Source organism: Theropithecus gelada, chromosome 9, assembly GCF_003255815.1.
Source record: "Theropithecus gelada isolate Dixy chromosome 9, Tgel_1.0, whole genome shotgun sequence".
NCBI lineage: Eukaryota > Metazoa > Chordata > Mammalia > Primates > Cercopithecidae > Theropithecus > Theropithecus gelada.
The window spans coordinates 31,867,250-31,883,650 of record NC_037677.1 but is presented as its reverse complement, the minus strand read 5'-3'; the positions used below and the strand labels follow the sequence as shown (position 1 = coordinate 31,883,650).

General features: G+C 43.7%; 1 protein-coding gene across 1 annotated transcript in view; it reads left to right on the top strand.

Moving 5' to 3' along the window:
- Positions 1-5,208: 5,208 nt before the first annotated feature.
- MRC1 (mannose receptor C-type 1) overlaps positions 5,209-16,401 on the top strand; it is a 97,028-nt gene continuing 85,835 nt past the window's right edge. The window contains exon 1 of the mRNA XM_025396531.1: positions 5,209-5,485. Within this exon, the coding sequence (XP_025252316.1) occupies positions 5,425-5,485 (61 nt within the window). The 5' untranslated portion in view covers positions 5,209-5,424. The remainder of the gene's footprint in view (positions 5,486-16,401) is intronic.

Sequence of the window (16,401 nt, the reverse complement as noted above, 5' to 3'; positions counted from 1 at the left end):
TCTGACCATCACTTGTTATTTTCTGTTTTTTTTCTTTTTAAATAATAATTCTTTTGAGTGTGAAATTATATCTCATCGTAGTTTTAATTTACATTTCCCTAATGACTAACGATGTTGAGCGTCTTTACATGTGCTTAGCTTATTGGCCACTTGTATATCTTCTTTGGAGAAATGTCTATTCAGGTCTACTGACCATTTTGTATTTGGTTTTGTTGTGGTTATTGAGTTGTAGTTGTTAATATATTCTGGATATTCATTCCTTAATCAGATATGTGATTTACAGATATTTTCTATTTTGTGCTGTCTTTTCACTTTCTAGATAGTGTTCTTTGATGGACACAGTTTTTAATTGTGATAAAGGCCTATTTATCTACTTTTTTGTTGCTTGTGCTTTTGGTATCCAATCCAGCAAATCATTGTCAAATCCAATGTTGTGAAGATTTTCTTTCCTGATGTTTTCTTCTGAGACTTTTATAGTTTTTAGCTCTTATGTTTAGGCATTTGATCCACTTTGGGTTAATTTTTGTATTTGGTGTAAGGTAACAGTCCAATTTCGTTCTCTTGCCTTTGGATGGCCAGTTTTCCCAGCACAAATGCTGTTCTTTCTTCATTGAATGCTTTTGGCACCTTGTTGGAAATCAACTGCCCACATAGGTTTATTTCTGGCCTCTCTGTTCTATTCCATTGGCCTATATGGCTATCCTTATGCCAGTACCACACTGTTTAGATTATTGTTTTCTGTAGTATGATTTGAAATCGGGAAGGGTGAATCCTTCAACTTCATTCTTTTTCAAAATTGTTTTGGCTGTGCAGACTCCCATGAAATTCCATATGAACTTTAGGATGGGGTTTTTCATTTCTGCAAAAAAAATCGTTGGGATTTTGATAGGGATTGCATGAATCTATAGATTATATTGACATCTTAGCAATATTAAGTGTTCCATTTCATGAATACAGGATATCTTTTCATTTATTTAGGTCTTTTTCTTTCAGCAACCATTTGTAGTTTTCAGTGGACAAGTCTTTGGCTATGTAGTTAAATTTATTCCTGAGTATTTTATTCTTTTTGATCCTATTGTAAATGGAATTTTCTTAATTTTATTTTCAGATTGTTCATTACAAGTGTATCAAAATTCAACTGATTTTTGTGTTTTGATTTTGTGTCTTACAACTTTGTTAAATTTATTAGCTCTACAGTTTGTGTTTGTGTGTGTGGTGTGTATGTGCGTGTGTGGTGTATGTGTGTGTGTGTGGTGTGTGTGTGTGTGATGTGTATGTGTGTGTGGTGTGTATTTGTGTGTGAGTGGTGTGCGTGTGCATGTGTATGTAAGCTTTAGGACTTCCTATATTTAAAATCAGGCCATCTGTGTACAGAGATAATTTCACTTCTTCCTTTTTAATTTGGATGCTTTTATTTATTTTTTTCTTTCCTACATGCTCTTACTAGAACTTTGAGTACTAGGTTGAAGAGAAGTGATGAAAGCAAATAAAAGCACCAATCAGAACACACAGCCTTGACATTTGGAGGGTTAAATTCTTGTTGCCCGGCCTGGCCTCACCAAGCTGCACTGGGCGTGTGGGCTGCTTCCCCTCACAGCTGCCTGACACAGCCATAACCACAGGGAGAGGCTGAAATTCACTGAAATATACCAGCCTCTTTATCAAGTTCTCCCTTGGACGCTCCAAGTTTTTGACTAGACTAGTTCCCAAATACAGATGGTCCTTGACTTAGGATGGTTAGACAATGATTTTCCCACTTTATGATGATGCGAAAATAGAAATGGTGCATTCAGTAGAAATTGTATTTCGAATACCCATACACTCATTCTGCTTCTCACTTTTAGTACCATATCCAATAAATTACATGAGATACTCAACACTGTATTATAAAATAGGCTTTGAGTTAGATGATTTTGAAATAGAAGAGTTCTCTTATGACCCTCGCAGGGCGTGCGACAGGAATGAGGCTTGCTCCTTTGGTGCCCTGCTGCTCAGACCCCTAGGGGGAGCATGCAGCATGCAGATGGGCAGGTGCAGAAGCTGTGGGGGAGTGCTTTTGGGCTCCGGCCCCATGGCAGCATCTAGGACTTCTGAAGCCCAAGTGGGCGTGTGTTACAGTGTGCTCTTTCAGCTATACCATCTGCAGACAGCTTGTGTTAGTCAGCTCAATAGACCCTTATCACAAGGACAGAGAGCCTTATCACAAGGACAGAGAGGTAGTGTGACAGCCTGAGTTCTTGCCCAGTGTCCTGGAAGAATCAGATCACATGTTGGCTGGGGGGTTGAGTGCAAGGTTTTATTGAGTGGTGGAGGTGGCTCTCAGCGAGATGGATGGGGAGCTGGAATGGGGGAATGGAGTGGGAAGGTGGTCTTCCCCTGGAGCCAGGCCGCCCAGCAGCCGGACTGTTCTCCAACTACCCTTGGCCAAACTCCCCTTGGCGTCCAGATGTCCTTCTTCTCTCTTTCTCTGCTGTGCCACCCCACTGCTCTCCACTGCTCTGTTCCTTCACTCCTCTCAATGTTCAGCGCTTGTGTCTGTGCCCGCTAAGGTCTTAGGTTTTTATGGGCACAGGATGCGGGGTGAGCCAGAGTGGTCTTGGAAATGTAACATTTGGGCATGAAAACAGAAGTGCCTGTTCTCACTTAGGTCCATGGGCCCAGGCCAGAGGGTGGAGCCCTCACCAGGGATCCTGCCCTTCTCTACCTAGCACTTCTCTGTCTCCTGTCCATATCAGTTTTGTCCAAATGGAAACTAATGTAAGTGTTCTCAGCACGTTTAAGGTAGGCTACGCTAAGCTGTGATGTTTGGTAGGTCAGGTGTATTAAGTGCATTTGTGACTTACCATATTTCACATCCCAATGAGTTTATCAGGGCCTAATTCGATCATGAGTAGAGGAGCATCTTCAGTTGCTTCAGTTTAGTTTCTGCCCGTTTGATGGCTGCTTAGATGGAGGGATGAATTCCTGCAGCTTCCTACACCACCATCTTCTGTGACACCCCTTCCCCAAGATTCGGATTTCTTTTTTGCCCTGGTGGCCTCTTATAGCCTGATAAATCTTTGTTTCAACGAGGTCAACGTCATGGGGTAAATTCTTTGTGGGGTGCTTGACTGCATTTTGTTTAAACTTCACAGATTGTAGTACCGATCTTAATTTTTAATTTTACTAATGTGATATACACACTTATATAATTCAAAAACAAACCCTGGACCAGGTATGGCGACTCACATCTGTAATCCCAGCACGTTCGGAGGCCGAGGCGGGTGGATCAGCTGAGGTCAGGGATTTGAGACCAGCCTGGCCAACATGGTGAAGCCCCGTCTATACTAAAAATGCAAAAAATAGCCAGGCATCATGGCACATGCTTGTAATCCCAGCTACTTGGGAGGCAGAGGCAGGAGAATCGCTTGAACCTGGGAGGTGGAGGTTGCAGGGAGCCCAGATTGCACCACTGCATTCCAGCCTGGGTGACAGAGCGAGACTCTGTCTCAAAAAATAAACCCTGAATGTGATTATATACATGATTCAATTAAATTGTATTTCCTTCTGAAATTCATATAAATCTAAATTAGGCAGTAACTTTTTGTATATGATTTATTTATATTTGAAAGCCACAAATGATCCATTTAAACTATTTTTTTTTAATAAGTCAGTGAAACAATGTCTTAGAAAGAAACATTTTTGTTTTCTCTGTTCTGTTCTATAACCACCATTTTTTTTTTCTTTTTTTTTTTTTTTAGTCACGTACAGGCTTAGTGACAAAGAAACATTGGTTCTCTGTCCTACATTTTCACTATCTTTTTCCCTCTGGTCAGAATAATCTCAAATTTACATGTTAAAAACAATCAGTAAGAGAACTATATCACATTTTTATTAGGATGGAAACTTTTCAACTTTATCACAAAGACACTGAATGTGGAGGCTTTCCGTTTGAAGATAAAACTATTCATTTAAAAAAATTTAGAAATTACAATGTTTCCAGTAGCTTCTTTTTGAATTACTAACATATTCCAGACTCTAGTAATGGTTTGGCCAGCTAATCGTCAGTTTCTGCTTTAAAATGTTCTAAATTCATGTTTTACTTTTGAAAAATGACAACGTAGATGTTTGGAGGGTTAATGAAAGATGTAGAAACATTTTTTATTCTAAGAATTCCACTTGCCTTTAAATAAAGATATACTGTTTGACCAAACAACCAGATTTTCTTTTTCTTTTCTTTTTCTTTTCCTTTCTTTCTTTTCTTTTCTTTTTTTTTTTTTTTTTGAGATGGAATTTCCTGCCTTTTGCCCAGCCTGGAGTGTAGTGGTGCGATCTTGGTTCACTGTAACCTCCGCTTCCTAGGTTCTAAGGATTCTCTTGCCTCAGCCTCCTGACTAGCTGGGATTACAGGTGTGCACGACCACGCCAGGCTAACTTTTGTATTTTTCATAGAGACAGGTTTTTGCCATGTTGACCAGGCTGGTCTCAACCTCCTGACCTGGGGTGATCTGCCTGCCTCGGCCTCCCAAACTGCTGGGATTGCAGGCATGAGCCATTGTGCCGGGCCAGCTTTTCTTTTTCTAGCAAGGGGAGCCTCTTAAACTTGAAGAGGACCGCGATGGTTGAGGCTGGGCAGCAAGGCTTTACTGCAAATCCTTTGCCACTGTTTTTTCTGATTTTCTAGAGAACTTTCTAGCAAAAGGTTTCTAGAACTTTCTCCTTCCTGGCCTAACTGACATTCCCTTTTATGCATAGCCTCCCTTTCACTTTTTTTCTGCCTGGAGGAAATGAAGCTCCATGGAACTTTCTCTTGAAACTTTCCAAGAAAAAAAGAAAAGCTCTAAGCACTGAATGTGGAGACAGGGGGATGAGCTTCAACTCTGAACTGTTCCCAGCGTAAAACTGTCCTTTCCAGGGCCCGTGTGGCTGTCACTTTGGAGTGGTGGTTGTCTGCTGAGGGACCCCTGACTCAGGCTGCCTCCCAGGGGAAGCTCCGTCTTCCGGCACAGGTAGTGGCCTGCAGCTTCATCTCCACCCAGCCCCATCTGAGCAGGCCGGGAGCTCCCAGCTGTTTCACTTCTCTCCTTCCTGACTCCTCACCATCACCATCGCCCTCTCTCCTCCCCACCCCGCCACTCCTCTCCCACACGTGTCCCTTTCTCCCCTTCCTCTGCATCTGCTTTTCTCAGAAGTTAGCTTACGAAGCAAAGTTGCGACTCTGAATTCCTGTTTTCCAGCCACCCTCATGTGACAGGATGTCTCCTTAGTGGAGGCTTTCCCTAAATTCAGGAGCCCTTTAAAAGGGAGGGCTTCCTCTCTAGTTCTTTTCAGCTGGGCAGCTCTGGGAACTTGGATTAGGTGGAGAGGCAGTCGGGGGGCCTCGCTGTTTGCGTCTTTGTCCCGCCCTCCTCTCCATCAGGAGAAGGAAAGGATAACCCCTGGGCCATGAGGCTACCGCTGCTCCTGGTTTTTGCCTCTGTGATTCCGGGTGCTGTTCTGCTGCTGGGTAAGTCCGCTCTGAGGCAGGGGCTTTCTGACTTGCGGGGCCGGAACCACACCCTCGTTTTGTGGGTTACTGTGAACGGGTTCCTTCCAACACCTTTGTGAGGAGGAAACGGGGTTCCCCTGCACCACGCAGTCCACAGCTAAGCCCGCTGCCTTCACCTGGCGGCCAGGCGTGGAAGGCCTGGAGCTGGAGGAGGGAGGAGGATGCGTCTCAGATCTCGGTTGCTGCCCAGCCTGGAGTCCTACAGACCTTCAGTCTCCTCCTGACTTCTCTCATCGCTCATTGTTCCTTCCCTGTTTTCTTCGTGCAGAAATTTCCTGCTCAGTGGTTTACTCTTTCTGGTTTTCAGTTCACACTATTTATCTCTCACTGCCAACAAACACCTTCTGAGTGTCTCTGGCTGGAAGGGGGGCAGCCCTGATGTCTCCCCGCGTCTTAGGTCCAAGGATATCAACTCAGATCATCCCTCCAAAAGGGATTCTAAGCAATTTCCATGCTCATTTTTTTTTCCTGCCAGAATCATTTATACACTTGATTGTTAGAAAGTTCATCCTAATCTGTATTCTAGACTGTTCAAACTGCCGCATAAGCAGATCGATTCCTGTTTTTCTTCTTTTTCTGGAGATTAGAGATTACTCATTAGGAACAGCTCCAGAGTTTTTCAAATTCTCAAATACATTTGCCAGTCTCTAGACTTAATTGCTTAAACTTCAGGATGGGAGGGCCTTGGGGGATTTTCATTCCTGGTTCTATTTGGAGATGATATAGAAGAGATTTCAAATTTGATTTTTTGGTTTCCAATCCCCCTTTATTTCTGTGATATCAACAAACACTTGCAGAGAATGGTTTGTGCCTACGATCTACTCTATGCACTGATGTGAAGGTGGGTAGGAAGTTTCCTAGAAAGAGAGTATTTTAGTACCGCAAAGTTTAAATCATAATAAGTATTGAGTAGCAGTGATTATAAAAATACAAGTGAAGGCGGTATGGTTTACACCCTGTCTCCCTCACTCACTAGCTTGGCGACCTTGGGCAGGCTACTTTATTTCTTTGTGCTTTCGTTTCCATGTCTATAAAATGGAAAGAAGAGTATTACCTGCCCCCATCAGTTCTTGTGACGATTCAATGAGTAACAATAGGTTAAATGTTTAGAACAGAGTGCGACCCACAGTAAACGCCTTGTAAGTGTTAGTTATTAAAATCAGTGGCAGAAAAGAAGTACAAAAAAAGACCAAATAGAAAGGATAGATGAAATTAATTTTATTTTTATTTTTGAGATAGACTCTTATTTTGTTGTCCAGGCTGGAGTGCAGTGGCATGATCTTGGCTCACTGCAACTTCCACCTCCCGGGTTCAAGCGATTCTCATGCCTCAGCCTCCCAAGGAGCTGGGATTACAGGCATACACCAGCATACCCAGCTGATTTTTGTATTTTTAGTAGAGATGACGTTTCGCCATGTTGGCCAGACTGGCCTCAAACTCCTGACCTCAAGTGATCTGCCCTCCTCGGCCTCCCAAAGGGCTGGGATTATAGGCGTGAGCCACAGCGCCCGGCCCTGATTTTATTAATGTGTTTTATTTCACCCAGTAACTCAGAAACATTATCACTCAACATTTAATTGATTTGGAATATTTTCCCATTCATTTCTTAACACTAACTCTTCAAAATCTGGTGAGTATTGTATACTTATAGCACGTCTCAATTCACAGTAGTGTCATTTTATGTGTACAGTGGTCACGTGAGGTGGCTGGCTAGCTATCATACTGGGCAGCACAGATACAGTGCCTAATTTTCTTTAAAACTGACTCGATAATGCTTCTGAGCGATAGCGTTTCTCGGTTTGTTCAGGAGCGTTTCCCTCTTCCTGACAGCAGGATGCCCTCTTCTGACTAATGTCTTCCTTTTCATAGGCACAGATATTGGGGAGAGAGGGGGGATGCTGAAGATCTGTTTACTTGGAGAATAAACAAACAAAAAATTCAAGGGAGCCCGTTACTTGAAAGCCTGTAATTTGTGTTGTTTTGTTTTTTGAGACGGGTTTCACTCTGTCTCCCAGGCTGGAGTGCGGTGGTGCGATCACGGCTCACTGCAGCCTTGACATCTGGGCTCATGCAATCCTCCCGCCTTGGCCCGCTCCCAACTCCGCAGTAGCTGAAACTTTAGTAGAGACAGGGTCTCACTAACTTGCTCAGTTCGATCTCAAACTTCTGGGCTCTGGCGATCTTCCCACTTTGGCCTCCCATAGTGCAGGATGATAGATGTGAGCCACTGCACCCAGCCTGTAACTTTTATTTTATCTTTTCTTGGCCCAAGAAGCATGTGATTGGAGGAATTTGTGTAAGGGCAGAGCACCTGCTTACTTAGCAGCAGGTTAAAGCTATGTGAAGTCTCAAGACCTCTCCCCTGGCTTCTGCCCACCAGGAAAACCCATGGGAAGGTCTCCCTACTTACAATCGGTTTATTTCTTTTCAATCCACAACCCTTCCTTCCACCTTCAGGAGAGCATCCCACAGCATTAGCACCATAAGTCTCTGTGGGCTGCTGCCAACGGATGGGCTGGTTCTATCTGGAGGGGTACAGGAGGCTAGAGGTTAACAGGACTAGACGCTCACCCTTCCTACTGTTGTTCTTGCCACGCTGTCTTTTTATCACTCAGCAACAAGGTTTTGAGCTCAGTTGGGTTATAATCATGGTAGATGTACCATGAGAGCTGGTGGGACACAGAGGTTAGACCACAACAAAGAAGTTTAACTTGGAAATAGGACGGTTTGGCTCACGGGTAGTGGTGTATTGGCAAACTTAACTACTGTAACTACTGGTTCCAAGAAGGAAAAGAAAGGAAGCACTGATTTGATTTATGCTGTTTACTGATGTCCATGCTGATGACAGAGTTGGGAAGAGATGCCAACAATAGGCTCTTTTGTTTGTTTGTTTGTTTGTTTTGAGATGGAGTCTCTCTCTGTCACCCAGCCTGGAGTGCAATGGTGTGATCTTGGCTCACTGCAACCTCTGCCTCCTGGGTTCAAGCGACTCGCCTGCCTCAGCCTTCCGAATAGCTGGGATTACAGGCACCCACCACCACGCCTGGCTATTTTTTTGTATTTTTAGTAGAGACGGGGTTTCACCAAGTTGGCCAGGCTGGTCTTGCACTCCTGACCTCGTGATCTGCCCACCTTGGCTTTCCAAAGTGCTGAGATTACAGGCATGAGCCACCATGCCCGGCCAACAGTAGGCTCTTTACTAGCTGCTGCCATCAGTCCCTGGGCAACATGGAGCCTTTCTAGGCTCTGGGAAGGCACTCAAACAGTGGGTCAGGCAGTATCACGAAAAGCCTAGAACATCTTCAAACAATGAAAATGAGAGACTTGGTGGACAGAGAAGCCTTAGAATCATGGAGCATTAAAGCAAGAAGGAAGTTGGAGGTAATGCATTTTGACATCATTTTATCGATGAAGCACCAGGCTCAGGGAGGTAAAATGTCCAGAAGGTGACTGTTTAGCAGGGAGACACAGATCCAGGACTTTGCTCAACAGCTTGTACTTTTCCACCTCCCCTTAGATTTCTTGCCGCGCTGTTAGATCAGGTAAGGGCAAATTAGGTTATTCCTGTTGCCCTTTGTGGAGCTCGCATTTGGCTGGAAGGGATCCAACTGTGGTTCTGACATTGACATCACACTAATGGTATAATCCTGATACTCCTCTATTTCATTTCCCTCAATGAAATGCTAAGAAAGATAATTATATGTAATTATCACAGTAGTGGTTTTTCACAATCACTGTTGAAAACTTTGATTCCAATATAAATGTATGTCTTATGTTAAATATTGGCTCTTCTATGTATTTTTTCACAAAACTGAATTAAGTGGGAGAAAAATACAAGCACCTTTCTCCTTTTTAAATGTGGTCTCCATCTTTCTCAGTGTTTGTATCTAGAAGGCTGAGCTAACTTTTATGCTTTGGAATATATATATACACACACACATATATACACACACACACATACACACACACACACATATATAATATATGCTTTTTTTTTTTTTTTTTTTTTAGACAGGCTCTCACTCTGTCACCCAGGCTGGCGTACAGTGGCATGATCATGGCTCACTGCAGCCTTGACCTGCTGGACTCAAGTGATTCTCCCACCTCAGCCTCCTAAGTAGCTGGCACCACAGGTGCATGCCACCGTGCTTGGCTAATTTTTGCGTTTTTTTGTAGAGATGGGGTTTTGCCATGTTGTCCAGGCTGGTCTCAAACTCCTAGGCTCAAGTGATTTGCTCACCTTGGCCTCCCAAAGTGCTGGGATTACAGGCATGAACCACCGTGCTCAACCTTAGGTTTTGACAGTTATGCAACTTTTGGTTTAATCTACAAATATTGCACGTGAATAATTGTGGTAGAAACTTAGACCTCAGGGGCCCATAGCTTCCATAAAGCAGATGGGAAGATGTCACTGTGTACTTTTCCCTAGGTAAGAAAGCTGAAGCTCTGAAGATTCAGTGGCTTGCAGAAGTCAGGTAGTCAGTAAGGAACAGAGCTAACTCTTCATTATGATCTTCAGACTCTGAGGCTAAGAAGTAGATATTTACTACCTGGAGTGTGTTGATCACGAAGGATATAATGTGGTTCAAATAACACTATGTTAAAAGAAGGATTTGGATCCCTTTATCTGTATCAATTTTTCTAGACTTTTCACTTCAAGAGGGGGAAAGGAGGGAATTAATATTTATCAAGTGTGTATTATATACAAATGATATGCTGGGTGCTTTACATAAATGATCTCATTTAGAAGTTCATGGTAGCTTTACCAGACAGCATTATTATCCCCATTTTACAGATGAGGAAGTAGAGGCTAGAACGGCTAATAGCACTAAGGCAACGCAGCTAAAAAATGGTGGAACCAGGATTTGATTGCAAGTCTATCAGCCCCAAAGAACATAACCCTCCTAGCTACGCCCCTAGCCCCCTGAGGCTGGAAACCCCATGGTTCCATGTTCTCTGTCCTTCCGTCCCTCTTTTTTTTTTTTTGAGACAAAGAGTCTCACTCTGTCACCCAGGCTGGAGTGCAGTGGCGCCATCTTGGCTCACTGCAACCTCCGCTTCCCGGGTTCAAGTGATTCTTCTGCCTCAGTCTCCCGAGTAGCTGGGATTACAGGCGTGCGCCATCATGCCTGGCTGATTTTTGTATTTTTAGTACATGCTGGCCAGGCTGATCTCAAACTCCTGACCTCAGGTGATCCCTCCTGCCTTGCCCTCCCAAAATGCTGGGATTACAGGCGTGAACCCCTACGCCGGGCCGGTCCCTCTTTCTAGACTGCTGCAACAGTTCTCTGCTCTTTCATTTCATCCTATTCTGAAACATTTCACACTGTACGATTGATTTTGCCAAGTTAACAATAATAATAATAAACATGTATTAAGCAATTCCTGTGTCAGGGACTCTTCTAAGCCCTTTATTTAGATGATCTAATTTCATTCTCACGACGATGAGGAGGTCCTGCTATTTCCCCCTTTATTTTACAGATGGGGAAGTGGAAGCACAGGGTAATGTTGAACTTGGCCAAGGTCACACACCCAGCGAGCAGTGGAGTCTGTTACCTGGGAGCCAAACCCTAGAGCTCTGATTATGTCATGATCAGATTGACTTGATACATACCTACGGTGAACTAATTAATCAGTGGTGCTATGCATGGAAGAAGAAAGAGCAGTGTAGTGTCAGTTTCTTACCTAGTAAAGGGTTTTGTTTATTTATCTTAAGGGGGATCTGGGGAGGCTGGCATTCAGAGTGAAGAAATAGGAGTGAGAGGAGAAACTAGCTGTGGAGCGGTAGGAGATTCAGGATCCAGGACACAGGTAGAGCGGTGGGCAGGAGGAAGGAAGCCTCTTCTACTGACGTGGGAGTGAATGGCCCCAGGAAGGTGTAGATATTCATATCTTTAAGGTAGTAGGAGGGAAGTTGGAAGAGTTTCTTGGCCTCTGTTTTGTCCTTGTGTTCAGACCCATACTGGGTTCATATTCTGTACTTTTCCAAATGGCCAATTGCAATGACCTAAATCAGTAGTTTCCCTGAATATTTTGGGTCTGAATGAAGGATCAAAGTGACAAATGAAGTAATTCTCCATTTTTTTTCTTTTGTTCAACATTTCTTTTCTTTTTCTTTTCTTTTTTTTTTTCTTTGAGACGTGTCTCGCTCTGTCGCCCAGGCTGGAGTGCAGTGGCACGATCTTGGCTCACTGCAACCTCCGCCTTGTGGGTTCAAGAGATTCTCCTGCCTCAGCCTCCCATAGCTGGGATTACAGGCGTGTGCAACCACATCGGCTAATTTTTGTATTTTTAGTAGAGACGGGGTTCCGCCACATTCGCCAGGCTGATCTCGAACTCCTGACCTCAGGTGATCCACCTGCCTTGGCCTCCTGTTCAACATTTCTAAGCCTAAGACTCTGACTAATACCCCCCCATCAGCCCCCAGCACCTGGCATAGCTTCTTGAATGTACTAGGTGCAGGGTAACTATTTGTTTTTCACTTAATTTGGGTTCTTTGGGGAAAACATAGGTATATTTATTTAACTGAGGCTGGTGAGCATATATCTTAGTTTGGGTTCCCCAAGAAGCTGTCCTCAGACAGTTGCACTTTGGTTTGAGGGCAAGTTAGTTTATTTGGGAAGTGAGCCCAGGAAACACTGGCAGGGGAATGGGGAAGTGAGACAGAAAGGGAAGGTGTGTGGACACCCAGTGACTGCTGTGGGTGATGGAGCGTAGAAGCTCTGGGTGAATGGGTGCCTCGGATTCATCCCGTCCAAGGTATAAGAGATTTGGAGCCTTCAGTAATTCTCCTTGGCCTCTGATGAAGGCCTCCTCCTACAGGGCATTCATTTTCTGACCCATCTAATTTGTGCCATGTTTGAGCCTAGAGGGTTCCGATAACCAGAAAAAGCCCCCAGGCCAAAAGACATGGTGCTGGCATTTGGGAGTGGGGCCTGCGTGCACCTAATCAGCGAAGGCCAAGGAGAAATAGTATAAATCTGGTGGCATCTGCTACAGCTACTTGGCTGCTTTTCCTCTTATCCGGCTTCTCTGTCTTCCAGAAGTTACTGTCTTTTGTGTTTTAATGTTAGCATTTTATTTACTGATAGGAAAATCTAAAAATGTATAAGAAAATGTAGCATATCATACTTATCTCCCTGAACAATCACCTTTAATAAGCTACTTTTCTTTGCTAGCAGGCTTGAGAATTTAATGACTTGCTCAATGTTGTGGAATAATTTTTAAAACGCTTAAAAGAAAATCCAGGCCAGGCGCGGTGGCTCACGCCTGTAATCCCAGCACTTTGGGAGGCCGAGGCAGGTGGATCACTTGAGATTAGGAGTTTGAGACCAGCCTGGCTAACATGGTGAAACCCCACCTCTACTAGAAATACAAAAATTAGCCGGGCGTGGGGGCACATGCCTGTAGTCCCAGCTACTCAGGAGGTTGAGGCATGAGAATTGCTTGAACCTGGGAGGCAGAGGTTGCAGTGGGCCGAGATCGCGCCACTGCACTCCAGCCTGGGCAACAGAGCAAGACTCTGTCTCAAAAAAAAAAAAAAAAAAAAAAGAAATCCACACCTATGTTATTGGATGTTTAGTCTTTAATCATTTTTAACCTGAGACATTGGGTTGAAACTTATCGCTTCTTCACTAAATGTATTTTGACCCTTGATATTTTTGCCCTTGAGTTAACCACAGCAGAGAGTGTACTCAGTGTGGCAGGAAACTTATCTCTTTTGTTTTTCATTAGCATAGCATGTAGCATGTGGTCGATGTTTGTCAAATATTTGTTGAAAAATAAATATGAGATTAGTAAGATCAAGTTATGATGGTGGGAGAATCACTGCAATTCTGGAAATAAATTTCTGATATGTAAGTATTAAAAAAAGAAACTCACATATTAGATCCTACAAATGAGATTGCAGAGAAATGAAAACAGCAACCACTGTGCCCATCCATTCATCTTTGCCTTATTTCTATTACAAAAACAGAATCAGTATGGACAAAAATAGGATGTTTATAAATGTTAGTGTGGTTAATATTGGTAAAAATGCCACAAGCTGCCTTTTGGCCAACGTCTTGAATACGCCTTCAGAGGAAGAAGTATGACATTTTAAGTCAGACGTGTTGCAGAGATGATGATAAAAGCAAAATGACATGCTGGTTATTTGGGGAGAAGAATAATGCACGATGAATGTATCACCATAGAGCAATAATTTTACATTTCCTTGTATTGTCTGGCAAAGGCAATATCAAACTTACACTGCTTCCTAATGGCAAAAGATAAATAAAGGAAACAAGAATAGATAAGTGTGTATTGAAATAGAACCTTTTCATTTCCAAGTACTCTTTTCATAAGTATACACATTTCTAAATTGCTCTTCAGTAAAAATAAGCTTTCAGGGGAAAAACGAATATTCAATACACCTGTAATCATTAATCTATCATTAGATAAATAATTTATCTGGATTACTAGTCAAGATGCTTCCGCTTTAATAAATATTCTTTCATTCATTCAACTAATTATTTGTTGAGAGATTATTTATGCTCCCCAAAGAGAGACTGCGGCACTAAATCAGAAAGCTGAAGTCACCCTTGTTGTGAAATTTATATTCCAGTAGGGGACTGGGCGATTGGGTGCCTCGGACTCATCCCATCCAAGGTGCAAGAGATTTGGAGCCTTCAGCAGTTCTCCTTGGCCTCTGATGAAGGCCTCCTCCTACAGGGCATTCGTTTTCTGACACATCTAAGTTGTGCCATGGACAGAACATTAGTAAACAAATTGAAGAATTTATTTTAAGATGGTTATGGATATTATATGGTAAATAAATGAATAAAATGAGTTAGGATGATCAACCTTCTAAGATGTTGACACTTGGCTAGGCGCAGTGGCTCACGCCAGTAATCCCAGCACTTTGGGAGGCCGAGGTGGGCAGATTACTTGAGGTCAGGAGTTCGAGACTAGCCTGGCCAACATGGTGAAACCCCCACCTCTACTAAAAATACAGAAATTAGCTGGGTGTGGTGACATGTGCCTGTAATCCCAGCTACTCGGAGGGCTGAGGCAGGAGAATCGTTTGAAATCGGGAGGCTGAGGTTGCAGTGAGCCAAGATGGCGCCACTGTACTCCAGCGTGGGTGACAGAGCAAGGGTCTGTCTCAAAGAAAGAAAAGAAAAGTTGACACTTAAACTATGGTCTTAGTGAGCATCCCAAGAAGAGGGAACTCAAAACATGAAGTCACCAGTGTGGAAGTGAGCCTGGAGGGTTTGAGGAGCTGAAAGGTGGTGTAGTTGGTGGTGAGGGCAGATGGGTCACTGTGCCCTTTCTAGTAAACAATGATATAGGGGCTGGATGTATTTTTCCTGGGTACAGTGGTTCCCTTTTACAGGGTTTAAGTTGTTGAGGACTTGTAGTCAGAAACCTAATCTCCTTCTCACCCAGAAAACCTCTCTATAAAGGTAGATGAGAAAGAAAAGAATTTTATTATTGAGTGAGCATTCAACCAGAATGTGGTGTGCATCACAGGCAATCTGCAAAAGAGATGGGAAGCCAGGTGCATGCCTGTAATCCCAGCAATTTGGGAGGCCGAGGTGGGTGGATCACGAGGTCAGGAGATCGAGACCATCCTGGCTAACATGGTGAAACCCCATCTCTACTAAGAATACAAAAAAATTAGCCGGGCGTGGTGGTGGGCGCCTGTAGTCCCAGCTACTCAGGAGGCTGAGGCAGGAGAATGGCGTGAACCCAGGAGGCAGAGCTTGCAGTGAGCTGAGATCGCGTCACTGCACTCCAGCCTGGGCGACAGTGCGAGACTCCATCTCAAAAAAAAAAAAAAAAAGAGAGAGAGATGGGAAAAACAGAAAGAAATCTCACTCTCTTAGGTAGCACAGTGAAGGCCACCTATTATATTAGGTAGGTTTTGCAATTTGGCATTAGGTGACAAGTCAGACCCGCTCCTCCCAAAAAACTGGGTGATCAGGTATTATCTTTTTTGATGATTCCATTTTTAAGAGAGGAAGACTAGAGCCAGACCATGGTGGCTTGGCCTGGGGTGATGGAAATGGAGTTGGAGCAAAGAGAATGAATTAAGGTATGTGTATTAGTCAGAGGTGTGTGTGTGTGTGTGTGTACACACAGAAAGGGAAGAAAAGAAGGTGGAGAGAGGGGGAGAGAGAGAATTATTTAAGGAATTGGTTCACACAATTGTGGAAGCTGGCAAGTCCAAAACCTGCAGGGGTGGAGGAGTATGCGGGAAACTCAGGAGAAAGTTGATATTGCAGTTTGAGACTGAAGCAGTCTTGAGCTGGGCGAGGTGGCCTGTAATCTCAGCACTTTGGGAGGTCGAGGCAGGAGGATCACTTGTGCCCAGGAGTTCAAGACCAACCTAGATAACAAAGTGACACCGCTGTCTCCAGTAAAAATAAAAAATATTAACTAGGTGTGGTGGCAAAGGTCTGTAGTCCCAGCTACTCGGGAGGCTGAAGTGGGAGGATCGCTTGAGCCCAGGAATTTAAGGCTGCAGTGAGCTGTGATTGCACTACTGCACTCTAGCTTGGGCGACAGAGCAAGATCCTGTCTCAAAAACAAATGAACAAACAAAAACAGAAATAAAGCAGTCCAGAGGCATAATTCGTTCTTTGCCAAGGTTCTTTGGGGAATTTCCCCTTCTTCTTCTTCCTCAGTTTGTTTTCTCTTAAGACCCTCACCTGATTTGATGAGGTCCACCCACACTGAGGAGGGTCAGCTGCTTTACTTAAAGTTGGCTGATTGAAATGATCATCTCGGCTCTAAGTAATACCTTTATAGAAACATCCAGTCTGCTGCTTGATCAAATATCTGGGTGCCAAGACCCAGCCATGTTGACACAAATACAATTAACCACCGCAGTG